Source organism: Malania oleifera, chromosome 7 (assembly GCF_029873635.1).
Source record: "Malania oleifera isolate guangnan ecotype guangnan chromosome 7, ASM2987363v1, whole genome shotgun sequence".
Lineage (NCBI taxonomy): Eukaryota > Viridiplantae > Streptophyta > Magnoliopsida > Santalales > Ximeniaceae > Malania > Malania oleifera.
The window spans coordinates 6535730-6551915 of record NC_080423.1 but is presented as its reverse complement, the minus strand read 5'-3'; the positions used below and the strand labels follow the sequence as shown (position 1 = coordinate 6551915).

General features: G+C 37.0%; 1 protein-coding gene across 3 annotated transcripts; it reads left to right on the top strand.

Annotated features, from left to right (window-relative positions):
* The first annotated feature begins 9221 nt into the window (after nucleotides 1-9221).
* On the top strand, nucleotides 9222-12622 carry LOC131159588 (F-box protein FBW2). 3 transcript variants are annotated; one of them, XM_058114617.1, is made up of 3 exons: nucleotides 9222-9664; nucleotides 10548-10867; nucleotides 11705-12622. In XM_058114617.1, exons 1-3 carry the CDS (start codon nucleotides 9548-9550, stop codon nucleotides 12354-12356), a joined length of 1089 nt encoding a protein of 362 aa, XP_057970600.1. In that variant the 5' UTR covers nucleotides 9222-9547; the 3' UTR covers nucleotides 12357-12622. The 3 variants fall into 3 exon arrangements, with proteins under 3 accessions (XP_057970600.1, XP_057970601.1, XP_057970602.1); XM_058114618.1 differs by having other exon boundaries at nucleotides 9222-10076; XM_058114619.1 differs by having other exon boundaries at nucleotides 9529-9660.
* Nucleotides 12623-16186: the final 3564 nt, after the last annotated feature.

The window sequence follows — 16186 nt, the reverse complement described above, 5'->3', positions numbered from 1 at the left end:
TGTCCCTACAACTTCCATCACAATTAAGTTTTATCCACCCTATCAGGCCTGTCGCAAACTCCCTGATGCTTAATTTGAAACTCATTCAAAATCTTAATGTTCGACTTCTTCAATTTTTGAAAAGAATTGGTGCTCTCAGCAATAAAACTAAGCCAGGATCGAACACTTCTCCACATTTAATCTGCACTTTGATAAAGTCCTTCCATTCTCGCTTTACTTCTTCGATTCTAGAGGCACCACATAATTAAACACGAAATCAGCCCGATTAAAATACCTTTAATAGATGATTTTTGAGCATAGTGGAACCAATTTGCCATTTTGTTTTTCTAGGGAAGGGATCATTGGAAAGGAATCCCCAACGCCACACTAGCCCGATGCCAAACCTCTAGAGCCACCTCACCTAAATAAAGAATATGATCAATGTTTTCCTGACTTCTCTGAACGCAGCAATCACAAGCCGAAGCCATCGATATTCCTTTGGTCTGAATTCTATTATCTATAGCTAGGTATCTAAATTAGGCTCTCCATAAACACATTGAGGTTCTTCTGGGAAATAAAGAATGCCAAAACCAGTCATTCCACACAAAATTATCACTTCTACTCCTCACTGCCTCCCAAGCCATTTTTGTAGAAAAATTACCTTCCGGGGCAGGCTTCTAGAAAAAAATATCCTGCCCACTTTTACCAACCGGCACCTAGTGCAAAATTTCCATTGTTTTATCCGCACCAACCAATTCCAGTACTAAATCAGAGTTCCAATTATTATTCAGCCAGCAAATCCTTAATACACTGTTTCTTGTTCAAAATATCCTCAGTGCTCACAGATAATAGACTTGATGACAGCCATCTATCGAATAAAAAAGAAGAGTTCCCACCTCTTACCAAAATTTTAACATTATCCATAACTTCTGGAATGGTGGTCATAATTGATTTCCAGAACTGAGTCATTTGGTCTCCCCTTCCTTATTAATAAATGATCATTTCTGAAATATTTAGCCCTGAAAAAACCTGCCCACAGATTGTTAGAGGTGAGCAATTTGAAGGCAAATTTCATGAGAAGAGATTTTTGAACTTCCTTAAGATCTCTTAGGCCCAGACCCCCTTTCGAGGTAGGTTTACAATTTTTCCCCCAAAAGTGCCAATGAATATTCCTTTTATCTTTCACCTCTACCCATAAAAAAAATAGAAAGAAGAGAGTTAATGCGAGAATATGTGACCTACGAAACCTTAATAACAGACATCAAATGAATAGACATGCTAGACAACTCATGTCTTAATAAAATCGATCTTCCACTTTGCGAGAGCAACTTAGATTTCCATCCTACAATTTTCTATCTAATCTTCTCCATAAGAGGCTCCAATGTCTTGGAAGACAATTTTCCAAACACCAAAGGCGCACCCAAATATGTAACTGGAAATTTACCTTCTATGAAACCCATGATTCTCAATAAACTACGCTTTCGAGCAGGAGTGATGTATTTCGAAAGGAATAACGCTGACTTTATCTTACTGATTTTTTGACCCGACCACTTCTCATACATTTCTAGAGCGTAAACTAAATTTCTAATAGACCTCTTCCCACCATTCGCAAAAATAAGAATATCATCCACATATAGCAAATGCAAAACCAATGGGGCCCCAATCGGATGATTAAATTGACCAATCCGATCAGTCTCATGGCTTTTCTTAAGCAACATTGTCAAAACCTCCTCCATTATGATGAATAAATAAGGAGAGAGTGGATCCCATTGCCGCAAGCCTCTCATAGATTGAAAAAAACCCTTTAGAGGTTCCGTTCATCAAGACAGAAAACCATGGGGACTCCACACATTTTTTTATGAGCTTACAGAACTTCTCAAAGAAACCAAAAGCCTTAAGAACCTCTAGAAGAAAATTCCAATTCACTTTGTCATAAGCCTTAGCCATATCGAGTTTTACCATCACATTGCCGTCAGCCATTTTTTTGTGCAAAGACTGAACCATTTCTTAAGCAAGTGTAATATTTTCAAAAATACTACACCCAGGAATAAAAATGCCTTGTTCATGCGAGACCAACTTATCAACAACCTTGGTTAGTCTAAAAACAATAATCTTGGAAAGAATTTTATAAGCCACAGAGCATAAACTAATAGACCAGAATTTATCAAAGTTAGAAGGATTATCCACCTTTGGAAGGAGTAGTGCCTTGAAAAAAATCCATTGCCACATCCAAGAAATCTTTCTTTACAATGTCCCAGCAAGATTTATAAAATTTAGAGCCAAATCCATCCGATCCCGGACTGCTTTCTTTAGGAATAGAGAACACCGCTCTTTTAACTTCTTCTTCTATCGGTTCAGCGTAGAGAAAATTATTATCAACATCTGAAATTTGCGTTTGAATTAACTTGGAGAGATCGCATGGTTCAACCGCTGAAGACTCTGAAAGAAAATTCTGGAAAAAAATAACTGCTTTATTATAAATTGCTTCCGCACCCTCCAATATCCTCCCGTCATTCAGAACCATACATTTGACTCTTATTCCACTTCGATTGATAACTGAATGGAAGAATTTAGAGTTTTGATCCCCCTCAATCAATCATTTTTTTTTCTCAATTTGTCCTAGGCGAGATGCTTCCATATTCTCCCACACTTGAATCTCCAACTTAGTAGTCAAGTAATCAGCTTCGACGTCCTTAGAAAAACCTGCTTGCAGCTGATTTTTTAGATATTCCATCCTTTCTTCAAGAGCTTTTAAATTTTCTCCCACTCTCCCAAAGACATTTTTATTCCATTCACGTAATGCAACTTTAGTTCTCTTAAAGAGAATAGCAAGTTTCAAAAGACCCGAGGCCGAGTCATACATGATCTAGGCATCTTTAACGCGCGACAAAAGTATATCATGCGAGCACCACATATTCAAGAACCGAAATAGGGTAGGGTCATACCGAGAGAAAGACATATTTGTATACACCACCATAGGGCTATGATCTGAGGATTTTCGGCTCAGATATTTGAATTGAGCCAAACCATATAGGTTGGAAAAAACATTATTAATAAGAACATGATCAAGCTTAACCCAACTACGAGCTACTCATTCATGGCCATTGCACCACGACATTCGTGAGCCTGTGTTTGATAAATCAAAGAGACCACAATGACGTAAGCTGTCATTAAACTCCATCATAGGTAACAGTGGTCTTGGATTTCCACCAATTCTTTCGGTATCCATTCAAATAACATTAAAATCACCCAGGACCAACCAAGGAAAATCTGTTTGGCACTCCTCCAGTTGCCGCCATAACTCTCTTCTTTTAACATAAGAACATTTGGCAAACACAAAACTCACCAAAATTCTTTGTTCGTCCTTAAAAAATCACCCAAAAATCTTCTGAGTCATGATTGAAATCACCTCAAAGGCATTTATATCCTTCCAAAACAGCCACAATTTACCGCGCTGATTTTCATTAGATACATAATGGTGATAATTCAGAAAATTACCCAACATTACCATCTGCTCCTCAGCCGCGAAAGGTTCTGAAATAGCAAACAACCCAACATTAAACTTTTTAATTAACTTCTTTAACCAGCCTCTAGACTTGCCCAACCCCCTAATATTCCAGAAAAGAATTGTATCAGTCATAAATTTAATTTATGTTGTTAGATGAGAACCCGCTGAGATTTTCTCACATAATTTTTCACGAAAATCCATCCCTACCCTGTATCAGACTCATACATTTTTTCTTTTCCCTTTAAAAATGATATTTCACCTTTCTCCCTCTCGTACGAATAACCGCGAGTCAATTCCTCTTGATGCAAACCTTGGTCCCCACCTTTAGTCAGTTTAAAACTATCCATATGATCCACTTCCTCTTGAGATATAGGTTCATCATTTGAAACTCGAGGATTATCATCACACTCGACTTCCTTACACTCCCCTTCATTACTCTCTGTTGAACCTTCATTCCCATTTTTTTCCAATCCTCTCTGCTGTATATCAGAGTTTTGCCTTGCATGATCCCCTTTTCCTTGAACCACAAGAATTTCCGCTATTTCAGGGCCTCTATCATTGATTTGCTTCGTCATATGCACATTACTGGGTCTTACTTCTTGCACCACCTTCTTTGCCCCTTTATCCACGTCGGTATCAGTTTCTATTACACCGTCATTAGTTTTTGGTTTCCACATCTTTTTTTCTTTATATTTTTCATCCTCCTTTCACTTCTCTCCCACCCTACAAACAATCAAGGTATGTCCTTGCCTGCAACAATTAGAGCAGAAAAAACTCATCTTTCCATATTTGGCCTCTTGCCAAATACATTGTTTCAGAGATAAAACAAGAGAAAATTCCTTTATCGGCTCCATTGTTAGGTAAACTTCCACACAAATATGTGCCCCCTATGCTCTCGTACGATTGATCGTTGCATTATCAGTTCCAAGATAATGACCAAAATGAGTCACTATTATTTGAAGAAAATCCGTTCGGTAAAGATGCATTGATAACCTCAGTAAGAAAATCCATTGAGGAGCCAATGAAGATTCTTTTTTGGTATCAAAATCCTTTGTCCACTTGAACAGCAAAAAAGAATTGCCTTCCATAGTTCTACCTTCCCTTGCCTAACCATGCAGAAAGTCACGTTCGTTTTTCATGTGAATTAACACGTGATAACCATCCATAACACTGATCGTTGGAATTTCCGTCAAACCCCACATTTTTACAATCGATAGCCGAATTTTATCAATAGATGGCCGATTCCTCAAAATTTTCATTACTAATGCAAAACGAAATTCTTCCTCAGCCTTAACCATCTCTGCTTCTGAGAAAATAAATCTCAATTCCCTATTGATATAAACGAGCAATATCATAGGAATTTTGAACGTAGGCATCTCCACTTTTTTACTCACAACTTGTGCATATGACTACACCCCGGAACTAACCTGGACGGCATTCCTCGCCAATGGTGCGGCCATCGGCGGGGGAGGACACTGGATTGCAATATATTGAGATTAAAGTTAAACTTTTCTAATTGGAAAAGAGGCTGACCTGCATTGTTTGGAGACTCCTTGAGTAGTGACGGCGTGCAATTTCCGTGATCTGTCCTCGACGACGACGGCTTATAGTTTTGTCACAAATAGTTGTTCTATGCTACCCCTCATGCGTCTCCTCGGAAACCAAAAACCTTGAGTCTGGGCGTTCGCTTACCAGGGAAAAGCGGTGACGGAGAGGGGAGAACGCAGTGGTGGCACTGGGAGGCACAACGACTTTGAGGGGGCAGAGTGTCTGAGGGGCAACGAGTTTCAATTTGAAGAGTTGGTTTGGGATGCTTTGCTTAAGCTAGGGCACATTTTGCCAGAGGCTGTCTCTGTTCGAGTCCGGCAACGTAGGCTCTCAATCACTCATGAACGCCGCACCATCCTATAAGATGCTCTGTTGGAGAAGGGGATTCTGACGTTCAGAGACAAAGAGGGGCTCAAGATATAGTCCTACTATCGCTCCCACGTCGTCCGAACCCACGTCAGGACGATCGCTGCCACCTATTCCGAAGCCATGCGGCTAGAGCGCCTGATCCGGCGCTAGGAGACCATCGACACTATCTGTGGTGACGATCACGAGAGATTGAGGATCAATGAGTCGCCGATGGCCCTGCTCCTGAGGCTCGACTCAGTGCCGGGGGACGATTCGGCGGTGCGAGACCTTCGGCTGACCGTGGGCTGTTGGATTGTGGGGCTACAGGAAATCGTGGATGCGATCTGCTTTTTTTTTTTTTTACCTATTAGGGCAATACTTTTAAGAATAACTTATTGTGAGGGTTATGACCATCCCGTTTGACTATTGGAATTGATTAAAATCATAAAGCATGCCCAAATAAGATATTTTAAATTCTCATACATCACTCCATTAACGATATGAACGATGATTTCAAACTATTATTACTCTGACATATTGATTAGAGGCGACAAAAGAGGTCAATATGATAGGATTTGGCTTATATCATTACTGAGTTAAATGAGTTAGGTTCAAATATACCCATTTACAAATGGATCTATAGAATATAAAGTCAAACTCGCTTCATTAATTAATAGGTTATAAATGGATACACGTAAATAAATATATAATATTGTTATTTTATGTTTTTAATATTTCAATTAAAAAGGTGTCTATTTTATTTCTCTCTCTCTCTCTCTTTAATATTTCAAAAAAATGGGACTTAAAATTTTAAAAATAGTACTTTTTTGGGCTATTCATTATTTTTCTCTTTGACATTTTTAATAAATATGAGTTAAAATTTAAAAAAACAGCACCAATAAGCTAAACAAGTAACCGTTGGGTACCTAACCCAAACTGACTTAACCTATTAAATAAATGAATTAGATTTGGGTAGACCTGATTATAAACAAGTCACTATAGCTTAAATCTAAACTTAATTTAAATCAATAGGTTACAAACTATCTATGTTATTGCCCCTAATATTGACATTTAGGAGATGTATTTTGATCAAGATGCAAAAGGTAACTAAGAGTAAGTCTCACATAATTATATGTTAGAATAGAAAAAAGTCTAAGACACTTCACCGCATTCATGACTTGACATGTCAATTTTGACCAGACCATCTCAGAATTATCTTTGAGCACAATTTTATATCCCTAGTAGGAATGACATCAAGTCTTATGCTTCCATCAATAATTGATCCCATCTGGTTATTGTGATTGGTTAGAATCATAAAGCACGCCCAAATAAGAAATTTTAAGTGGTCATAGATCACTTTAATGACACAAATGGTGATCTCACATTGTTATTAGTCTAATATATTGATTAAAGGCGACAAAATAGGCCAATAGGTTCAGATTTGGCTTATATCATTAATGGATATGTGAGTTAAATGAGTTAGGTTCGGATTGATCCATTTACAAATGGATGTATAAACTATAAATCCACATTTGCTTCATTTATTAATAGATTTTAAATGGATACACATTCATAAATATATAATATCATTATTTTAATTTTTTAAAATATTTCGACAATAAGAGTTAAAAAGGTGCCTATTCTTTTTTTTTTTTTTTTCTCTTTAATACTTCAAAAAATTCAAGTTAAATTTTTTAAAAAATAGTATTTATTTGGGCTATTTATTATTTTTCTTTTAAATATATCAACAAATATGAATTAAAACTTAAAAAACACCACCATTAAACAAGTAACCATTGGGTAACCCAATCCAAACCGGCTTAACCCATTAAATGAATGGGTTAGGTTTGGGTTGACCTAATTATAAATACGTCAATATAGCTTAAATGTAAACTCAATTTAAACGGGAAGGTCACAAACTACTTGTGTTGCCGCAACCAATATTGACATTTGGGGTATGCATTTTGACTAAGATACAAAACGTAACCAAGAGTGGGTCCCACATATTTATATGTCGGAATAGAAGAAGTTCAAGACACACCACCCACATTGACGACTTGACGTGTCGGTTTTCAACCAAACCATCTAGAATTGTCTTTTGAGTGGCTTGAATGCATCAAGTCTCACACCTCCATCAATAATTGATCCCATTCGGCCATTGGGATTGGTTAAAATCGTAAAGCACACCCAAACAAGAAATTTTAAGCAGTCATAAATAACTCCGGTAACGACAAGAATGGTGATCTCAAATTATTATTGCTTTGACATATTGATTAGAAGCGACAAAAGACGTTTACAAGATCAGATTTGACTTCTATTATTAATGAATTATAGTTAAACAACTTGGGTTTGAATTGACCCATTTACAAATGGGTGTATAAAATATAAACCTACACTCATCTTCATTAATATTTCAAAATATCAGTTAAAATTTTAAAAATAATACTTTTTTGGGCTATTTATTATTTTTCTCTTTAATATTTCAATAAATATGAGTTAAAACTTAAAAAATACCACCTATAATTTAAAGAGGTAACCCATTAGGTACCCAACTCAAACCCGCTTAACCCATTAAATAAATAGATTGGATTTGAATTGACCTAATCATAAACATATCATGAACTATCTGTTTTGTCGCCCCCAATATTGACAACTGGTACATGTATTTTGACTAAGACGGAAAAGGCAATCAAGAGTGAGTCCTACATATATATATATGTCGGAGCAAAGGAAGTCTAAGACACATCACCCCCGTTGACGATTTAATGTGTTAGTTTTCGACTAGATATCTAGAATTGTCAAAGTCCAAGACACATCACCCCCGTTGATGATTTAATGTGTTAGTTTTTGGCTAAATAAATGGATTGGACTTGGGTTGACTTAATTATAAACATATCATTGTAGCTTAGATTTAAATTCAATTTAAATCGGCAAGTCATGAACTATCTGTTTTGTCGCTCCCAATATTGACAATTGGTACATGTAGTTTGACTGAGACACAAAAGGTAATTAAGAGAGAGTCTCATATATTTATATGTCGGAGTAGAGGAAGTCCAAGACACCACCCTCGTTGACGATTTAATGTGTTAATTTTCGACTAGATATCTAGAATTTTCATTGAGTGTATCCAAATATCTAGAATTGTCATTGGGTCCAAGACACATCACCCCCGTTGACGATTTAATGTGTTAGTTTTCGGCTACATAAAAACATATCAGTGTAGCTTAGATTTAAATCGGCAAGTCATGAACTATCAATTTTGTCGCCTTCAATATTGACAATTGGTACATGTATTTTGACCGAGAAGCAAAAAGTAATTAAGATGACTCGCACATATTGATATGTCGGAGTAGAGGAAGTCCAAGACACGTCACTCTCCTTGACGATTTAATATGTTAGTTTTCGACTAGATATCTAGAATTTGTAACATATCATATTTCGTGCCCTATTAATTTAAGTCAAAAAATATATGTGCAATTTAATTAAATGAAAACAAATTAATTTTTTTTATTTAAATTCGTCCCAAATTGTACGTATAAAATACATACAATTTGATCAAATAAATTAAAGAGAGAGAGAGAGAGAGATCTCATCACTCCACCCAACCCCATTCAAAGTACATTCACATGATACAAGCGATTCAATATAAGGAGATTGTGTGACCTTATTTGAAAGAAGCAAAATTCAATTTTAATATAAATTATTGTGAATGAAGTCTGGATTACAGGTATTGGGCTTCTGTCTCATTAACTGCATCTTTAAAAGCATTGAAGACAAAAACCTGCAGGTTAGCTGGTAGAAGATGCCATTCAGAACTCCAAACGAGGTCGTTTCCATTCCAAACACCATGATACGACGTCGTTTGTTGGTTTTGCATTTCTCAAAAATCACTTCAAACCCCAAAAGAGAAAAGTGCATACATACAATTCCCAAGCTGTCTGAGCTATTGAACAGCACATGGGGGGTGTGCAGTGAGTTTATTTTCCGCAGTAAAACTCCCACTGTATAATTTTCTTCTGAGCTTTTTCGACTCCAATTACTATTTTACTTGTCTTCTACGTTTCACTTTTTAACATCTTCCCTCGGTGGCTATTGCGGTGTCTTGTTGCTTCTCTCGTCTTTTCTTTTGTTTTCTCTGTACTCTACTAGGATAAATGTAGACCCATGCCCCTCTCTCCCTCTCACAGCCTCCTCTCTCTCTCTCTCTCTCTCTCTCTCTATGCCCCTTCATCTCAGGCGGAGAAACCGGCGTCTTTGCAGATCCAAGAACACCCAGAGTCGGTAATCCTTTTCCTTTCTTTTCTTTTCTTTTCTGTTAATTCTCTGTACTTCCCCTCCTACATTTGAGTGGTACTGGTGAACTGAGAAGAAGGTGCCTGTTTTCACAATCTTTTCGCGCAAAATGATTGTCTTATGATTTTATTGATGATTGCTTGTTCTGGGCATTTTTCTTCTCTGCCCTTTGTGTAATAAAATTCTCAACTTTTCTCTTCTGCTTCTCCTCTTTTCCTCGAAGAAGAGCTTTCTTTGAGCATTTTCCTCATCTGGGTATGGCTGATCCCAGCAGTTTCATTTACCAGTGTGTTTGCTCTTTGAGTTATTGACTCCTTATCAGCATCGCTGGTGTGCTTGGGCACTAGTTCTCTTACTGTTCTTTCTCATGGAGGCTTCGGCTTGTTTGGTCTGAGGAATGGTGAGAAATGTTTGGTCTTTAAAGTTGCCTCCTTTTCCTGGGTATTATTTTTGTAAGCTGCAGATTGTGTTCAATTGATTCCTTTATCTGTTTCTGTTTTCGTTAACTTTTTTATTCTTTTATTTAGCTTGTTGCTTCTTTTAATTTTGTTGAGCTCTAATACTTGGTTGCAGTCAGATCTCCGTCTCAGTCCAGTGTCTTTCTACCCTTGTTTAGCGATTGCAATACATGGATTTGCCTCTTTTTGTTTTTTCTCTGTTCCTAATTTTCTTGTAATGATTAGAATGAAGGTAAGAATGGGTTCTCAAATTGCTCAACCGATCTCCATTTAAAGTTGAATTTATGGAGAAGAGGGACCATTGTTACCTCGAATTCCAGCTTCCAGCTTCTTGGGATCTATCTTGGCTCTGCTTTATGTTTTGCTCTTTATCTTTAATGATTGTTTTCTTTCCTTTTTGTTTTTATGAGCAGGTACGAAAATTAATGGAGGAGGGGTGCGAGCTCCGGCGTTGGGACGAACTGATTCCAGATGCACTTGGGCTGATATTCAGAAATCTTTCCCTCCAGGAGACGCTAACTGTAATCCCTATAGTTTGCAAATCCTGGGAGAAGGTAGTGAAGGGACCTTACTGCTGGCAGGAGATTGACATTGAGGAATGGAGCCGATACTGCCAGCCTGAGAATCGTGACAAAATGCTTCAAATCCTGATTGGAAGAAGCTGTGGTTCGCTTCGCAAGCTCTGCGTTTCAGGCCTCCTTAATGATCAGAGTTTTTCCTTCATTGCAGACCAGTATGTCAAATAATACTGCTTCCTAATTGCTCTATCAATTGACTCTCATTCGCCCTTTTACCGAAAGGTTTCAAGTCTCCTAACAATTCACCCCATTAGGAATCCGAATATCACAACAGGCTGAATTGCTTATCTGCTTCCATTTCAAAGCATTTAATTGATTTCTAGGTTTTTGGATTTAGTGATTTGAGTCTTGCCTTTCCTTGAATGGATGCAGATTAATATGACTAGATACATTTTATGAAGCAAATTGTTGGTCAGCCAGGGAGTTCCACAATAATTAATTTTTTGCAACTAAGGTGGAGGTTTAGTGGACCCACATTCAACCGTGCCACTGCTGGAATTTTAGAAAAATCCTAAGGTTTAATAGTAATTTAGCATTGTTTTTTTAAAACAATTGCATTATTCTTCTATGCCTCCACTGAAATTTCAGAAAAATTTTGAGTTCTATATTTTATTGTACAAAATATTCAATTACTCAACGCACAATCCCGGGTTTTTCTAACAAACCCAGTATATTTATTTTTTCATAAATCTTTTTATGCCACATTGTCATTCTCTCCCTGGAGGAAAATTTATGTGTCTGTTACTGTGAAGATTTTTCAAATTTTAATCTGTATAAATCTTTAAAAAGTTCATTGAGCCCCATTCATTATATCCACTTGAGTATTCAAGGCTAAAGCCCGAATTTATTTCTTTATTATTTAAGTTGCTAGCTGCTTATGTAGTAGCATTTTGAATGGACCTATCTGATCGTTTGTTATATTGTATTGGTAATATTGCTTAACTATGAATTTGGGAATATGGGTTTTATCTTCTACTGCTTTTGGTTGCAAGTGCCAAATCTCTTCAGACTTTGCGGTTGCCAAGAAGTGAAATAAGCGATTCAATAGTGGAAGAGGTTGCTGGGAGGTTCTCAAGCATAACATTCCTGGATGTGAGCAATTGTAGAAATATTGGAGCTCGTGCTCTCGAAGCAATTGGAAAACAATGTAAGTTTCTCACAGGCTTGCGGAGACTCATGCACCCATTAGAGGTAATTGACAAGGTTTGTCAAGATGACGAGGCCCTTGCCATTGCATCCACAATGCTGAAGCTTAAGTACCTTGAGATGGCTTACCTTCTCATCAGCACCGAGGGTGTGCTTAACATACTCACAAACTGCAAAGAGCTGGAGCTGTTGGATGTGCGAGGGTGTTGGAATGTTAAACTGGATGACAAGTTCATCAAGAGATTTCCTCGGTTGAAGGTGGTAGGTCCCCTTGTTGTGGATTGCTATGAGACGAATGGCTGGGACAATTGCTCTGATTACTCTGGTTCTTCTGGCTACTTGGCCTGGGACTTTGTGGCTGGTGACATGGATGACTATGATGATGATCTCTCCGACGGTGTTTGGGATGATAACCAAAGCATGGAGGATGTAGAACTGAGGTTCTATGATGGTTTGGATTTTGATAACGCTGGATTTGATTGGCCTCAATCTCCTTGAGCTTCTTCTGATGCATGCAGAAGTGTTTGTCGAGTTTCAGAGTTTTCAAGTTGCTGTTCTCTATCCTGCTACTGCTAGAATTGCTGCTTTTTATTGCTGCCCAGGTGCTTCTTCTTCTGTGCCGAATGAAACTTGTCTGTCGTTTTAAAAATGTATATAGTTTTCCAACATAGGGAAGCTTTATGAAGTTTTATGAAGTGTTGTGGCTTGTCTCCTGCATTTTATGCTTTCATAATGATATATGTTTCTGCTTTTTCGCCTGCTAAGCCTTAAGTAATCATTTCTCCATTTATCATTTTATTAGCATTTCATGTGTTGTGCCTCCATTTAATGCCTTTGAGAGCAGAACTTTGTTCTTTTTTCCTTTAAAATCAAGGAAAGAAGCTTCCCTAGTGCTTCAAAACAATGGTAAAGCCCCCCTAGCTCGATTAAAAGCCTCTGGGAGCCTAAATGGCCCAAAGATTCAAAGTCCGTTTACAGCAGATACAAATTACTTCCAATGCCTATCATCATTTTTTATGCTACTGAAGTAGGAATTTTTTGAGAGCATTGCACTGGAGAAGCCCAGTGAGGACATTGATATTTTAGTTCCCTCTGATTTGTAAAATGAGATTTCAGATGTGTTGAGATGTTGATTGTATGCTGGTTTTGCTAGCACCCATTAGTTTACCTTGAGGTTTAATAGAGTTCTCATGGAATTTATTATGTCACATTTGATTCAATTAGAAAGAATAAAAGAATAGAGTAGTTTACGAAAGCAAATGTTTTGTCGTCTTTTATTAATCTATAATGTAATCACTGGCGGATTGTTTATTCCTACTCTGTTTCATATGGGATAGAACAACACAAATTGCATTACAAAACTGTACTATGTTCTGACCAAGTTCACATAAAAGGCCTGAAATCTGTGCTCCCTAACACAATCTAGGGTTTTTCACGGAGTGCACCCCTAAAAGGTGTAGAGAGAGCGAGAGGTGACCAGAAAAGATGAAAATGACAAACATGACGAAAAGAACTTCACTGGAAATAGAAAGAGCTGGGTTATCAAACATGAAATGACAATTGTGCAGTCCTGATTGGTAGTTTGATATTTTACTGGTAGGTTTCTTGAGCTGTCCAGGGAAAGTTGATCAAAGGATGACACATAAAGTAAAATAAAGTAAATGATTGTTACCAAAAGTTCTAATCTCCTGTTTAATTTGGTGTTCGAGTTTGATTTATGTTCAGCACAGAGCCATGCTTTATCAAGTTCTAGTCCTACTGATGTCTCCTTACTATTATTGCATTAGGCAAGATGCCAACACAAAAAAGTGGTTGGTATTTGGTGCAATGGAGCTATCCTTTGGAGGGTACCCTTCTTTATGCTTAACTATGCCTTTGTGCTTTTTTGTGATATGCAGGAACTACCCTGGCTGGCAGCACCAATGTTTAGGGTCCACTGCTTGATGGAAATCTTTTGTTGCCCTTTGTGCTTGCTTTCTATTTGGTAGAAGGATGCTAGTCATATTTAACTCACTATATAGGTCTCATGTCATCTCTTACCTCTAGGGTTGCGGTTGATTGTGTGAAAAATGGATATTATTTTATCAACAATATCACAAAAAGTTCCTTGAAAGTAGTACAGCAAGTCGAACATCAAATGACTACGACTCTTAGTTCAAGAGGGTCACCAAATACTTGCCCAATGTTTGGTAGGCTGGAACGGAATAAGAGCTAAATGAAATGAAAATTTATGTAGCGGGTGTATAAAATCATAAGATCAATTCCATTGCAGCCCATTCTGACATACCAAACAAATCATGAGATCTGTAGAAATCTTAAGTTACATTTTTGTTTATGCAAGAGTGCACAAGAAGGAAAAGAAGAAGAAGAAGAAGAAAGAAAGAAAGGAGGCATAGGTACCCCATTTAGGATTTAGAAGGAAAAAGTGTAAGCATGACCATTTTAAAGGGGTGAGACAGCTTGAAGAGATGCCAAGCGAACCTGCAACTCATCATCCACCTTTGGAAAAGTAGAATATGATCTTCAGGGAGGGTTGCGGTTGGTATATGTTATGCTCTGGAAAAAGCTGGGGAAGATGCCTTTGGCTTTGGTGAATTATAGTATCACATCAACCATCAGCCACGCCAAAAGGTACAAAGTATCTCATCTTTAAGCCTCCCGCTCTGTCAGAAAAGTGTGCTTTCTCTGTTTTCTCTGTGAGGAGAATCACATAATTATTATCTTCGGGGATGTTAACACTGCACTTGCATCTCTTGTATTTTTTATTTTTCATATTTTACAATTTTAATGTTAATTTGGGAAGCGCAAATACTAATATTCGATATTGATATGATACGGTATAGACAGAGTTACGACATTTATGATATGATACGAATAGGATATGTTAAATTTGTTAATTTAATTAATATATATTTATACGTAAAATAATAGCATATATTATCAAAATAAAAACAACGCAGATTAATGAATGTGACATATCTTATACAAGCTATGTATTACCATGTTACAATATAAAAAATGACGATTGTCGTGTACAAATATTTAATAGGATAAATGGCCTATAAATTTTAATCGTATCATGCAAAATTGCGTTTTAAAAAAAATAGAAAATGGAAAAAGTAACATTATTAATTTCATTATTGTCATCACCATCATCAAGAAAATACATAGCTTAATTTTTGCAAATTGAAGAACACGAGACTTTTAAGGACTTGATTTTTGGATTCATGTTGTGCTCTGGTATATATATATTTTATTGATTTATTTGCTAAAATTGAGCGCTAGGCACCGACCCACTTAGTACAAAAATTTTAAGTAAAAATAATCAAGTGTGACTTGATTTGCCTACCAATTAACTAGAAAATCGTGATTCATGATATATATATATATATATATATATATATATATATAAAATAAAATAAATTCAAAACCTTAAAAGGTAGCTTTTTATTGGGCATGTCATAACTATAATAATTAGGGCTTTTATTTGGAAGATAGTTTTACTATTATTTTATTTTTTTTAGATTACGCACCGAGTATCCACGTGTCCGTTTTACGGTCTACGTGACTAATCTTGCGCCTCTTGAAGTTGACCCCACAACTCCAAAGGAAGGGTAAATTTAGGAGTCCAGGGACGGAAACGAACCCGAAAAGATTTGAACACCTGACCTCATGATAGGCACTCCCGCAGCCCGCACTACCACCTGAACCACACCCTGAGGGTATAGTTATACTATTATTGGAAGAATCATGCATGAAAGAACATGCTAAAAAAAGAAAAGAAAAAGAAAAAGAAAACAGGCATGAACCCATGATTTAGCATGTTCAATCAAAAAAACAACAAAGAGAAAATACGAGAATATCAAATTTTGAATTCAACCTACCTTTAACGATTCTCTTTTGATAGTTGCATTAGTGTCACTGTCGACCTCTAGGAATATCTGTCTTGGGCAAATCGCTAATGTAATGAAGAAGCTCTCATGAGCACACACCTCTTATAATTTGTGTGTGTGTGTGTATATGTGTGTGAGAGTGAGAGAGAGAGAGAGAGAGAGAGCAGTGCTAGCGATGTCTTCCTCTCAGTCTAGGTCTTATATAGACAGGAGACTAATAGAGTCTGCTGTCCCCTTCGTGTCCAAAACGACGCTAATACTCGATTAGGTTTTAATTCCAACGTTGCATCTTTATATGCATTCAACATTTCCTTTATTGTACCTTTTCCCCTTTTGTGTGTTGACTCCTTAAGTTGATGCTGGTATGATAATGAATATAATGACGTCAATATTCATTAGTAATATCTTAATTAGAACTCCTCCTAATTAATTTAA

Bases quoted from the DNA above. Each gene is read 5' to 3' on its own strand.
- LOC131159588 (XM_058114617.1), top strand. From the start codon at position 9,548: ATGCCCCTCTCTCCCTCTCACAGCCTCCTCTCTCTCTCTCTCTCTCTC. The intron at 9,665-10,547 runs GTAATCCTTTTC...TTTTATGAGCAG, and splicing joins TCCAAGAACACCCAGAGTCG to GTACGAAAATTAATGGAGGA. The intron at 10,868-11,704 runs GTATGTCAAATA...TTTGGTTGCAAG, and splicing joins TTTTCCTTCATTGCAGACCA to TGCCAAATCTCTTCAGACTT.